A 14,708-nucleotide genomic window follows, 5' to 3' on the forward strand; every position below is an offset into this window, starting at 1 on the left:
ACCACACTGCTGAATCCGTTGGGAAGTTGAATCTGAGATTCAACTTCCCAACGGACCCTCCTTTCCAGCACCCCTGAATAGACCTTACCAGGGAGGCTGAGGAGTATGATCGCCCTGTAGTTGGAACACACCCTCCGGTCCCCCTTCTTAAAAAGGGGGACCACCACCCCAGTCTGCCAATCCAGAAGCACTGTCCCCGATGTCCATGCGATGTTGCAGAGGCGTGTCAATCAGGACAGCCCTACAACATCCAGAGCCTTGAGGAACTCCGGGCGAATCTCATCCACCCCCGGGCCCTTGCCACCGAGGAGCTTTTTAACCACCTCGGTGACCTCAAACCCAGAGATAGGAGAGCCCGCCTCAGAGAACCCAGACTCTGCTCCCTCATGGGAAGGCGTGTCGGTGGAATTGAGGAGGTCTTCGAAGTATTCTCCCCACCGGCTCACAACGTCCCGAGTCGAGGTCACCAGCGCCCCATCCCCACTATACACAGTGTTGATGGTGCACTGCTTCACCCTACTGAGACGTCGAATGATGGACAAGATTTTCCTCGAAGCCATCCGGAAGTCTTTCTCCCTGGTCCCCGCCTTTGGCCACCGCCCAGCTCGCACTGCACCCGACTCCTATGGCCCCTCCCACAGGTGATGAGCCCATGGGAAGGGGGACCCATGTTACCCTTTCCGGCTGTGCCCGGCCGGGCCCCATAGATGCAGGCCCAGCCACCAGGCGCTCGCCTTCGAGCCCCACCTCCAGGCCTGGCTCCAGAGGGGGGCCCCGGTGACCCGCGTCCGGGCAAGGGAAACCTGAATCCATTAATTGTATTCTTCATAGGGGTTTTTGGAGCCGTGCTTTGTCTGGTCCCTCACCTCGGACCTGTCTGCCATGGGTGACCCTGCCAGGGGCATAAAGCCCCAGACAATTTAACTCCTAGGATCATTGGGACAGACGGCACGGTGGACGACTGGTTAGAGCGTCAGCCTCACAGTTCTAAGGACCCGGGTTCAATCCCCGGCCCCGCCTGTGTGGAGTTTGCATGTTCTCCCCCGTGCCTGCGGGGGTTTTCTCCGGGCACTCCTCCCACATCCCAAAAACATGCATGAATTGGAGACTCTAAATTGCCCGTATGTGTGAATGTGAGTGCGAATGGTTGTTTGTTTATATGTGCCCTGCAATTGGCTGGCAACCAGTTCAGAGTGTACCCCACCTCCTGCCCAATGTTAGCTGGGATAAGCTCCAGCACGCCCACGACCCTAGTGAGGAGAAGCGGCTCAGAAAATGGATGGATGGATAGATCATTGGGACACACAAACCCCTCCACCACAAGGTGAGGTGACGGGTCATGGAGGGGTGTAACGGACCAATGTGTAACTTCACAAATGCGCTTATGGGAAAAATAGTAACAAATTCCCATAAACACACTCCTTAACCTTATGGAAAGTCTTTCCAAAGGAGTTTAATTTGTTATAATTGCAGAGCGGGGACCAATGTCATATTTAAACTCTATGGATTGAGAACAGGAAATCACTTAAATTCATATCTGATTCAAGGCAGTTGAGGGCATACTTTTGGCAATATAGTGTATGTGACAGATGGGCACATTTCCTAACGTAATCACCGCCACCGCCCACCCCGACCCCCTTCGGCGCCAATACCGCTTCACTCAGATATTAAGTAATTGCCACATTTCAGAACCTAACACTGTTATCTAATGCAAATTTGTGGGTCGGATGACACTTAATGCACTGTTGTTTACCTTGTGTGAAGCCATTACTGGCTAACTGAACCATCAACAAGCCACCAAAATACACTTGTCAAGTCGTGTGGCACATGTCATGGCTAAACACAAATAGCACCCACCCACCCTCCCCGCCATCACCCCCCACGTCGACAACTTAGCTGAACATTATAACATTATTATCGGAAACTAAGGCTGGTAAAACTGTTAGATAATGCTAATATATGCTAATCCAGAAGCACTGCTTTCCTTTTGCCGTTGACATGATAGCGCTTCGGCTACTGCATCAAAGTGTTTTTTCTGCTCTAGAACTTTGGCGAGCCTAGCTGTCTTTGAAGGAGAAACTCTGTGTAGGAATGGTTATTGTTTTAATTGGCCGAGCTGTTTTGTAACAGCGGGGCGGAAGTTCAAGAACAACTTGCTCACAGACACATTTTCAGAAATTGGCAGCTAATAAAGGTTGCTTATTTCACATTTGACTTTGGGTGGATACTCCAGAGACGCAACTATTTGTATACAATATTAAAAAGTCAGTTTACCGTAATACTGTGTGTCCCCAGTAAGCCATTGACTGCCAACATTTTGTACGCACCATTACAACAGCACTACATCAAATACCAAAAATATTGAAATGCACATCTGCGTTTTTTGCTGCCTCTAATTCTACCCTCTTGAAACTTAATTAGCATATTTTCCTCGTGTGGGTCTACTTGATGCTTTAAGTCAAGGTTTATTTATGTATTTTTTCCATCTTTGCACTTGGGTCGCAGCTCCTTCCAGCATATTTAATAACTGGTACTTTGTTTCCTCAGCCTCGGAGGAACTTGGGGAAAGAAGCAGTGGGCAGAAACCCAGGAGGAGTCCTCTGCAGGCACTTTATGATGGTGACCAGGTAAGTGTCAATTACCAGGCTTCCCAAACTCCATGCAAGCTGTTTACAGTGTATCTCCAAAAGCCTTTATTTTTTTATTTTCGACCAATGCCACCAACGCCAAGCCTTACATGGCGTTTAATCCCTTTGGACCCATTCGAAAACCTAATGATTTTCCAATTTAATATATTGCTGAAAAGTGCAGTTTAAGCCTCCTAATATGTTTTTTCTTTTTTCCAAGCATTGGTGGAATTAAATTTTATTTTGGCTACGTTCTGTTTGGGGGGGGGGGGCGAAGTAATCCCTGACAGGATTTGGCTTGCAAGATGAGCAGCACTATAAAACCTGAAAAAACAGGACTTTGTTTTTTGTCATCAAATAGTACTGAGCCACAGTTTTAATTATGTTGAGCTGGTGCTTTAAACTATTGGCCCTGGGCGGCTGCCCAATTCGGCAATATCAGGAACCGCCGCTGATCAATAATGATATTCAATACCACCACTTTCCTATGTGATCCGATATTAAATAAAATTCAAGATGATGTCGACAATACCAATCCAATACAGATACTTTGTGCATCTAATGTGTCTGGTAAATGTATTAGAAAAAAACAATGTATTTCAAATTATAGCCTTACAAGGAATACAAGACATCTGAGTTATTTATTTATTTACTTTTTTTCCTTTTTTTTCTTTTTTTTCCCTGTATGTTGAGGTAGCTAGTGTTGATGTTCTTGGCCAATGCCCCCAAAATGAGTTACTGTGCTCGTAGCTTGATTGAGACTAAGTAAGTCGCTCTTGATTATTATGCACAACATTGATTATCGTTAAAAAAAATTGCAGCATAATGCAAAGAAAAAAGGCTACAAAAGCATAAAGTAAAGAAACAACAACAAGCTGCTCTGTTTTAACCTTGATGAGTTCTGTAATATCAGTATTTTTCTTAATTTTATGAATAATTTTGGTGATGGCTACCCTTTTATTGGCTTGAGCACCTGACCCCAAAGATGTGCACGTCCCTGGTGTTGCGTTATTATCTTCTGATTTATTTTTATTTTGACTCAACCCAGAATAATTTCTCTTCACAGTGTGAGTCCGGTGTTTTACTTATCAGTCCTGCTGTTTTCCCCAATGTGTTTGCTCGAGAACATGTAGCTCTCCAGGGGGATTTGGCTTCTTTCTCTAATTGGAATCATTTTCTTCCCAGAACATCCAGTTCTCACTCAGTGTGTTATGTCCTGTTGCTCAAGTCTGAAGTGTCCTTTTGGATGCTATAAATACAACACAAGTCATTCGTAACAAAATCACTGCCTATATTAAAAAGTAAGCCATACTTTCATTTCATTAACTCAATCTTCAGTGAAAACATGTTGTATAGTCACTATTATATTAGGTGGAAATAGTTAGAATTCGGTCTCATATTGAAAATATTGTATTTCTGTGGTAATTGCTACCGGTGAAATTTCATTGTATTCAGCAGGAGAGGATACCAGAAATTGATGGAAGTTAAGATCCATGCTGTCATGGGTGTGTGTTCCGGTTGTTGTTTTCCCCTGTCTCGTACACACCTGCTCCTGAGAGCATCTTCACCACCTGTGCCTCATTCACCCTAATTACCCCTTGGATTTAACCTCATGTCTCATTCTTTCTAGTCGCCAGTTCGTTGTACCTTGTCGTCGCATTCCAGGATTCCTTGTTTCCACGTCACAGACTCACAGTAAGACAAGACCCTGTTCCGATTATCAACCTCGCCTTTTTGCCCCACGTTTTTGCATACTGTTGCCTTTTTTTGGATTGCCTGTCTGTGTACCGACCTCTGCCCGTATATTAAACCTCTCTTTTTGAAACTATCCATTTTTTTTGGAGTCGTGCATTTTTGGTTCCTATCCTCTGTTCCGTTCATGACAGAATGAACTGACCATAACATGGACCCAGCAGACTCAGACCTGGTGCGCAAAGCCCTTCAAGTGCAGGGTCAACGCCTCTCAAAGCAGGATGAGCAGCTTGCTGCCCTCCACCTTCATCTAGAGGGACTGTCAGAGCATCAGGACAATATGATGAGACTGGTGGCCTCGCAGTTTGAAGTTCTTATGAAACTGATTTAGTAGAAGGAACCAGTTCACACAACACCTGATGCCGCCACAGTACCAACGTTTTCATGTGAAGCAGTTACCATGCAACCACCTTCCACCTTCCACCTCCGCTGCTGTCTGCCCACAGCTCTCTCGACCGAAGAGGTTCTATGGAGATTCTGGAAATATTAAGCCGTTCATCACTCAGTGCGAACTCCACTATGAGCTGCAGGCAGCTGCCTTCCCCACCGAGTGGGCAAAACTCGCTTTCGTCATTTCCCACCTGACTTTTTTAAAAAAAATTCATTAAGAATTTCAGTTCTATACCCTTTGTCAGGCAGCTTTTAATAAACTTAAATTGAGCTTTACCTCTGCTCCAATCCTCACTTTGCCAGATCTCAAACAGCAGTTTGTGGTAGAAGTTGATGCGTCTGATGCCGGGATAGGAGCAGTGCTCTCCCAGATGTATGTAACTTACCATCACAAGGATGGTAAGTTACATCCTAGTGCTTATCTCTCCAAAAAACTGACCCTAGCCGAGAGAAATTATGACATTGGGGACAGTGAACTGCTGGCAGTCAACGTGGCTTTGGTGGAGTGGAGGCACTGGCTAGAGGGGGGACATACTCCGTTTTTCGTATTTAAAGTGTATGAACAAAAAACTTTTTGTCAAGGTATAGCTTATTATGTGCAGTGTTCTAAATTAAGAATGGCTTTTTAATTTCTAGATACCGTCTGGTCATTTAGAATGAGAATTGTTGTTCACACCTTTCCCTTACATTTTACTAGACCAGTGGTTTTCAACTGTTGTCACCCTGGGACCCGCATTCTCTTCTAGCTGCAAAGTCATGACCCACTTTTCTAGAAATCAAGAACAAAGACCACGTTTTGTTTAAAAATAGTCTCTGATAGCCTGTGTTGCCACAGTTACAGTTAGTTACTTTACTGATTACTTGATCTTAAAAGTAACTTAGTTATTTTACTTATTACTTGATTTCAAAAGTAACTATTTTTTTAGTTACTTCCAACATCTGGAAAGTGGCAGGAATATCACTTATCCACAATACAAAAAGAGCATTAGCTTAACCATACCCATTACTTGATAATATACCAGAATCAGAATCCTCTTTTTTTGCCAAGTATGTCAAAAACATACAAGGAATTCATCTCCGGTAGTTGGAGACGCTCTACTGTCACAATAGACAGCCAGTTTGACAATTAATGCTTTTCAGAATCAGAATCATCTTTATTTGCAAAGTATGTCCAAAAAACACACAAGGAATTTTTCTCCGGTCGTTGGAGCCGCTCTCGTACGACAACAGACAGTATATTGACAGAGAACACGTTTGAGACATAAAGACATTGACAAAAACAGTCACTGAGCAACAAAGGGTTACTAGTGATCTGATAATGCCGGTACAATTTTTCTTTTTTTTTTTGGACAATTGTGCAAAAAGATGCAGAGTCTTCTCGCACTTAGAGCAGTTCGAATGACTAATCTCGCAATAGTCTGGTGCAAGGACCATTGTGCAAAGGGCGCCACGACTTCAAGGACTGTATGGAGTTTAAAGTAAAGACTTGTGCAATAATCTGGGACAATGTTGATTGTGCAAATGTTGCAGATACGCCTCAGTCAGTCTGCAAATGGGGCAGATGCTACTCTGGCATGAGTGGCCTGTATTGGTCAACAGCAGATATGCAAATAGTGCAGCGTGGCGAGACTACTTCAGTGAGTCCACGAGTAATATATAATTAGCCCAACAGAAATGTGAAAACAAACTCAGACAACAAAGAAAAGACATAAAACATAAAAACACACGACGGAGAGTCACTTAGCCACTAGCAATTTAAGACGGAAGAAGCTGTTGGAATGTCTGGTGGTTTTAGTTCGCATTATTCGATCCTACCCAAGGGAAGGAGCTGGAAGAGGTGATGACCAGGATGTGGAGGGTCCAAGAGTATTTTGCATGCTCCTGTCTGAGTTCTGGCAGTGTGCAAGCCCTCAAGGGTGGGTAGGGGGTTCTAATTATTTATTAAGTAAGTTATAAGTTATGTTTGCGTTATAAGTAATTTTTATGATTCTTCTGGCAGTCCTGATTGTCCGTTGCAGTCGGAGTTTGTCCTATTTTCTGGCAGCAGCACACCAGACTGTGATGGATGAATGCAGGACTCATTCGATGAGTGCTGTGTAGAACTGCCTCAACAGCTCCTGTGGCAGGCCGTGCTTCCTCTGAAGCTGCAGGAAGTGCATCCTCTGCTGGGCCTTTTTGAGGATGGAGTTGATGTTGGTCTCCCACTTGAGGTCCTGAGAGACTGTAATTCCCAGGAACTTGAAGATTTCGAAGGTTGACACAGGGCAGTTGGACAGCGTGAGGGGAAGCTGTGGCAAACGATGCTTCCTGAATCCACAATCATCTCTACAGTCTTGAGCGTGTACAGCTCCAGGTTGTGTCGGCCGCACCAAATCTCCAGCTCCTCCATTTCCTGTTAATATGCAGACTCGTCTTTGATGTTGCCGATGCCTATGGTATTGTCTGCAAACTTCAGGAGTTTGACAGCCGGGTGTGTTCAGGTGCAGTCGTTTGTATATAGAGAGAAGAGCAGCGGAGAAAGGACACATTCTTGGGGCGACCGGGTGCTGATGGTGCGTGTGGATGAGGTGGTGTCCCTTAGCCACATCTGCTGTGTCATGCCCCTCAGGAAGCTATAAATCCACTGGCAGATGGCAGGTGAGATGCTGAGCTGGAGAAGCTTGTCGGAGAGGAGTTCGGAGATGATGGTGTTGAACGCAGAGCTGAAGTCCACAAACAGGATCCTCGTGTAAATGTTAGGGTGACGGGCCTGTAGTCGTTCAGAACGGAGATTGCGGGTTTCTTGGGGACTGAGAAGATGGTGGACCATTTCAAACAGGATGGTACTTCACACAGTTCCAGAGATCTATTGAAGATCTCTGTGAAGACTGGAGCGAGCTGGTCTGCGCAGACTTTAGGCAGGATGTGGTCATAAGTTGTGGGCCCAACGCTTTGTTGATCGTTTGTAGTTTAAAGATGCGTCTCCCATCCTGTTCATGAATGTTCAACGCAGAAGTCAGAGATGTGGGGGTGGTGCGGCTGGGTGGGTCTGGGGTGTGAAAGTGTCTTTTTCAAATGTGCAGTAGAAGGTGTTCAAATCGTCAGCTAGTCCTCGTTTGTTCTCGACTTGGGGGGTTGGTCACTTGTAGTTAGTTAACTATTTTAATCCTCGCCATACTGACTTAGAGTCGTGAGCAGTAAACTGTTTTCCAGCTTCTTTGCATAATTTCTCTTTTGCAATGTTAATGTCTTTTGTCAGCTAATTTCTAGCGCGATTGTACATGGCTCTGTCCCCACCTCGATCGGCATCCTCTTTAGCCTGGCGAAGTTGCATAAGTTTGGCAGTGAACCACGGCTTCTTGTTAAAGAACATTCAAAATGTCTTTGTTGGTACACACACAGAAACTGATATACAATGTGATGCTGTCCGTATATTCATTTAGGCTGCCAGTTGAAGTTTCAAAGACACTCCAGTCTGTGCAGTCTCAACAGCCTTGAAGTTCTGTCTTTGCTTCATTGGTCAATTTCTTCAATGTTTTCACCACCCCGGTAAGACAGTCAATGTGCTGTTTGTATTTAGGGAGTTCGTAGTTGAGTTTAGCTTTGTTGAAGTCCCCAAGAATAATGAGGGGTGAATCTGGGTGCTTTTTTTGAAGTTCGTTTCTTGTTCAGTGAGCGTTAGCAGTGCAACGTTCGTGTCAGCCTGGGGAGGAATGTAAACACCCACGAGGATGAAAGAGGTGAACTCTCGTGGCAAGTAGAATTGCTTACAGCTCAAAAACAGCGACTCCAAGTCCGGGCTGGAGTGTGTGTTGAGCTGTGAGACATCGGTACATTGTATTTCATTGATATAGAAGCATATTCAGCCGCCTTTTGTTTTCCCTGATAGTTCCATGACGCGGTCCGCTCGGTGTAGTTGGAAGTCCGGAAGCATTACGACCCCATCAGGGATGCATTCACACAGCCATGTCACTGTGAAGCGCAGGGCGCCAGAGCGTCCAAAGTCTTTTAGTCTTTATGAGAAGATGAAGCTCGTCCATTTTATTGGGTAGCGAGCGTAGATTTGAGAGTTGAATCGATGGGAGCGGCATTCAGAATCCTGTTTTCCGGAGCTTGACCTGCTCGCCGGCTTGCTTCCCCCTGTGGTGTCGTTGGAGAGCACAGACACTCCAACAATGAGTAACTCCAAGAAAAAAAAAAAAATTAAAAGTTGGTGAAAGAAAGTCCGGAGTAGACCCCCGAATGTTTAGTAAGTCTTCCCTTGTGTAAATAAGTCTCATAATGTCTCCAAAGATGAACGAAAAACAAAAACATAGAACTAGAGAGGCGACCACACGGTTAGGCACCATGAAGGCCACACAGGTTACAGAATGACGTGATCAACATGAACCAATAAATTAAATATTAGTGAAGTTGAGTTGTACATTAACTGAGCTCCTTAGTGCAGGCTTGACATGCTAAATACAGTAAGTACCTAAACAAGTAAACAAGCACACCATTCTCAAGTACACTTCTCTAAAGACTCTTAACTGAGAAATTCCATCCCCCAGCAACCCACATGAGCACGCCAAGGCACACATGTTTTTGTTCCTGGTGACAAGTTTACGCAGCTGTTTAACTAGCAAAGCTGTGGGTGATTGACAGGGGGGAGAAGCACTTACTTACATGAATGTCAGCGTTGCAGCGTGTTAAACCAGCTCACCAGCAGTCCGGACTCCAGGCGATGTATAAAGCTCTCACTTTTCATTGTAAATATTATTTAAGCTAAGTATTGCAAGTCGTTCATTGAGTCAGTCCTTACCGCCATAATGTTTTCTGACCGCACACTTTGGTATAAATAATTAACCCACACAGCATTGCGTGCTTAACATGCCAGTAAAACTCTATTCTCAAAGTGTAAATAAAAAAGTAACAACAATAAAAATACACTTTTTACTTAGGAAAATAACACAAATAGTGTGGCAACAGTGAAGATGTGCATTTCTTTGCACCTTTATATTTACTACATCTTCACTGTGGATTGTATGATAAACAGTGACCCTACCTGTCATTTTCCTCAATATGTTAGCAAGGAAGCGGTCTGCTCATTTGGTAAAATGCTACTGGACAGATGGCCTGCTGCTTCTTCAAGTCATCAGCTATAAAGGATTGCTTGCTAAGAATAATTGTGGACTCAATAGTAACTATTATTAGTTTGATGAAGTAACTGTAATCTGATTACATTGCTCGTTACTCAACATGGTGGAATCACTGACAACGCACTTATAGTATATTATATTTTCAAAAGCCGTTTCAAATGAGTTTTATGTACCACCAAAAGCATATTGCTCGCCATGACATCCGCTAGCCAGAGGTTGACCTGCACTTTATTTGTTTATGGAGTAAACTAGTGGCTAAAGCACGAGACAGCAACGCTTTTCGTTGCTTTCCTATGTTTTATGTGGGAACTTAGTAAGCTTGGTAAGTTTTTACAAGCTGTCCGCGACCCACACGAAATTTGTCCGTGACCCACTTTTGGGTCCTGACCCTCCACTTGAGAATCACTGTCCTACACTTTAGATTTTAGTTTTGGAACATATTTTCAGGCTCTTCTATATGCTTAGTGTGCTGTTTTAGCAAAAATAAAACTGCAGAGTGTTGATTTGTTTTGTTTTTCTCTTAAATATGGGTCAAATAAAAGTGTGTGTGTGTGTGTGTGGTGTCTTTGTTGTAGTAGTATTCTTCATGCCAATCACTGATGCGTTGATACTTTTGTTTCGGGAAAAAAGTTCAGACATCTTGGTTGAATTACCACAGTGACATTTATTGATGTGTTTGCCTTGGCAGTGTCAGGCTGCAGACAATGAAGAACTCAGCAGCTTTACTGTAACTGGAAAAGAAGAAAAAGACTGACTCGAGGCATTTGACTTTTGGATGTTTAGTATAGAATGCATGGTCTTGCTGGCAGGGTAAATTTATTATTTTTGTCGTACTGAGGTACGAAGGCAATAATTGTTTTATCATATTCAATATAATACAAAACCATTGGCAATTCCATTTGAAATTACCTTTTTATTGGAACCAAAATGTTTTGTTTTTCAACTTGTATGCCACATCCATAGTCTCATTAACAAGTGGACAAGTGGAGGATTCCCAATGGGATACATTGTGGTCGTCTCGCCTGATACATTTGTAATGAATGTAATAAAAATTATGCTTCAAACCAAGCTTTTAAATGAGTAATAAACAAACAAAAGTAAATAACTCTATTTCTGGAATCTTGGAAACTAAAGAAGTGATAAATTGACCATTGTCGAGAGATCTGTAAATCTAAAGAGATGTATACAGAACTTGGCATAAAAAAAGAAACATGGACGCCTCCAGCCGTGACGTCTATAGAATGCAAGAGTCAAACCCTTCCCCACGCTGAATATTTAAGCTTTTTTTCCCCTCTGTTAGTCTTTGTTGCTTTTCGAAAATCATTCAATTCCGTTGTTTTTGATCCTACAGACAGATAATTTACCACAGATTATAGTTTGTGAGAGCATCACGGCCTTTCTCTTAAAGAAAGTCCGCTCAAGCTGTTTCTAGTTAAGCATCCTTGGCGTAGGAAAATGTATGCAAGCTGGAAAACAATAAATCTTCAGCAAACTTAATTAACTTGAAGAGTTGCTTTTTTTCTCTTAAAATCTTTCTTCTGTCTGCACCCCATAATAAAGTTCAGCACTGAACAAGATAAAGGCCATGGAAAACAACTTCCGGACGGCTTTGAGGAAATTCTGGTCCATCATCCGATGCTTGTATTTACTTCCCTGGTTTCTTTCAGTCCTTGTTGGTTCATTGTCCTATGTCGTTTGTTATTGGCAGTCAATTTCCTGGTCATGTCTTTTTTCCCTTTGTGGTGGGTTGTTCCCAGTGTTTTGTTTTTTTGTTGTTGCTTGGAATCTAGTTAATTTAAAAAAATATATATATATATTATTTGTTAATCATTTTTAGAGCATTCAATGCACCTTGTTTGCCTTTTTTTGAGAATGCTGCACTCTTGACTCACCTGCTTCCCTGGACTTGGGTCCTCCACCTTTTTGCCTCCAACACCACAAAAGACACAAGACACATAATGACAGAATGAATCAACCAAGATTTCCCCTTCACCTACTATTTTAGATTCTGACTTTTCAGATGATGACGATAACCCCGATTTAGTTAACTTCCTATCCGATGTGTATCCCTAATTTTTCTCGTCACAGTCAATTTTTGTCAAGATTTCCTTTGTCCTGTCTCTCTGAGTCCACGCCTGTCCTTTCCAGCGGACCTTTACTGCGTGGCTGTCTATTCGGGACCGCCGAGTGGTGGCCAACGGAGGCACCCAAGTTAAGGTCAAGTTTCATTGTCATGTCATTCCACGCCTGTTTCAAAGCCACATTTTTTTTTTTACCTATTTCCACATCTCATTCCAGGCCTGTCAAGTCAGGTCTTCGTTACAAACCTGCCGCGGTCAATTCGTTCCTTTCCTCATTCTTCACCACCTGTACCGTACCGTACCTGTGTTTCCTAGTTCACCTTCCCTAGTTCCTGCACACTCTGCCCCTGTTTCCTGTGCTCCCCAACCTCTATGACTGCAGGCTGAAAAGGCCAATGCAGAACCCGCGCCTGCTCCTCAGCTGCAGCAGGCTCCCATTCCTGCACGCTCTGTGGCCATCACCTGACCTTGCTCCAGCGGGGATCGTCCAGCGGCCGCCACCCCATCCTGCTCCAGCGTGGCACTTGTCCAGCAGCCGCCACCCGGCCCTGCTCCAGCGCCGGTGATCATCCAGCCGCCGCCACCCGACCTTGCTCCTGCGGCGGCGCTGGTCCAGAAGTGGACACCCGACTCTGCTCCGGCAGCGGCGCTCCTCCAGCGACCGCCACCCAACCCTGATCCAACGGCAGCGCTCGTGCAGCAGTCGCCACCCCATGAGGTGCAAGCCATGAGGCCACCATCCAATCCACCTGTCTGGCCCCTGTATTGCCATTGGGTCCGGCTTCATGCCCGTCTGCCTGAACAGCCTGGTGGTAACCCTTGTGCTTGGCGTCCTGGCCAACCTCCCGAATAGCCCAGCCAAGGTGCTTACGTCTGGCGTCCTGGAAGGCCACCAGACTGGCCCTGATGGGCGTACCTTGAACCCTCGTCCATGCCCCTTCCGCCCGCCCAGTTTTGGAAAATTTCTGTGGTGACTTTTGGGGATGTCTGGGATCCGTCCCTTAAGGGGCGGTACTGTCATGATCTGTGTTTCAGTTTCGATTATATTTCGTTTTGTTTCATCTTTTCCTGTGTCCCATGTTGTTCATGGCTCGTTTGGTTATTGTCTCTACTTGTTCTCACCCCTCAGCTCCCTCCAGCCACTCGTGTTTTATCTAGGAGTTCCTCATTCCTCAGTTTACTTGTATTTACTTCCCTGGTTTCTTTCAGTCCTTGTTAGTTCATTGTTATACAGTATGTCGTTTTTCATTGTCAGTCAGTTTCCTTGTCATTGCCAGTCAGTTTCCTGGTCATATATTCTTTCCCTTTTTGGGGAGTTCTTCATAGTGTGATGAGAGTTGGCCATTAAGCTCAAAAATGTTTGTAGCCATGTTCTTGACGTTGCAGTGTCAGCCGGCAAATACAGAGAGCCACACATAGTGTCAAACTGAGGCTCAGAGTTCTGACTGCTACATGTGGTGATGCAGCGGGCTACGCAAATGAAAGAAGTAAATCAGGTGTTTGTGCCGTGTAGAGCTGTCGTCCCCAACCACCGATCCGCGGACCAGTACGGGACCGTGAGGCATTTGTTACCGGGCCGCAGAGAAAATTTTATTTTGAAAATTGACCGGATCTTCTCCGCCGCGCTAGCTGCACATCTCAATTGACACGTAAAGACTCGAACACGGCTGGCTAACGGCAGGACAGCTCAAAGAACAAAATAATTTCATTTCATTCGCGAACATTTCGTTCAAAAGAACAAATCTTCTCAGTAAACTTAATGAGCTGAATTAGTTTATAAAATGATTTCGTTCTTTGAGCTCTGCCGCCGTGAGCCAGCCCGCTCGGACCGGAAAACAGAAGCATTCAAGCCGGCTGGAACCGGAAACGCAAGTTTTCTGTGCAGTCTCGACGTGTCAATTGAGACTCACCGCTGTTGTGGCGGACAAGATCCGGTCAATTTTCTAAATAAAATGCATTGACATGCGAATTGTAGTACAACAGAAATTATATAAATAGGTCATTCTTTCTCTGCGGCCCGGTAACAAATGCCTCACAGTCCGGTACCGGTCCGCGGACCGGTGGTTGGGAACCGCTGCGCTAACAGATTGTGAATGTTGTTGACAACAGGTGTGAAAGTGGTGGAGACCGCTGTATTGAAAAGGTTTTGCACTTTAGGTAGCGCTGATGGTTTTCACTGTCGACAATTTGGGAGCGCACCACAAGCGCAAAATGAAGTTTGAAGTTATGTGTTTGGAAGTGGGTAGTGGAAGAGGCAAACCAACATTATGCAGTTACAGAAAACTATTTCTTCGATAATTTTAAGGAATTCAGGAACCTTATAAAAGCCATGCTTTGTTTGACTTAACTCTCCTTAAATTTGTGGGAATTTGGTGTATAAGCCCATCCTGTGTATCATTGTGTTTAAAACTTGGAACAGCACACCTGAAAACCTTGGTGAGGCAATAACCACAGTGTGCTGAAATGACCCAGACCCAAGGAAATGCAGAGTTGAAAGAAGTTATGTCATACAGGTGATATGGTATGACTCCTTTTTTGTGACTGGGTCCAAATAAGCCCTTAGTTTATTCAGAAGAGCCAAAATTGCATTGCAGAATAGACAATACGTTGCAATAATTTTTGTTTCTGGCATTTCAAAAATGTTTATTTGAGCGGAAAATATTCGTTCTCCCCATGTCCTCTCATTTGCGCCTCCTCCTCCTTGCCACAACTGCAGCCATCATTTTGGACAGCAGCAAGGG

At 44.4% G+C, this 14,708-nt stretch overlaps 1 protein-coding gene across 1 annotated transcript in view; it reads left to right on the forward strand.

Moving 5' to 3' along the window:
- si:ch211-236h17.3 (carbohydrate sulfotransferase 11) overlaps window positions 1-14,708 on the forward strand; it is a 32,337-nt gene that overhangs the window by 15,953 nt on the left and 1,676 nt on the right. The window contains exon 2 of the mRNA XM_061688311.1: window positions 2,548-2,627. Coding sequence (XP_061544295.1) covers window positions 2,548-2,627 — 80 coding nt within the window. The remainder of the gene's footprint in view (window positions 1-2,547; window positions 2,628-14,708) is intronic.

The sequence above is a fragment of the Phycodurus eques genome, chromosome 10 (assembly GCF_024500275.1).
Source record: "Phycodurus eques isolate BA_2022a chromosome 10, UOR_Pequ_1.1, whole genome shotgun sequence".
NCBI lineage: Eukaryota > Metazoa > Chordata > Actinopteri > Syngnathiformes > Syngnathidae > Phycodurus > Phycodurus eques.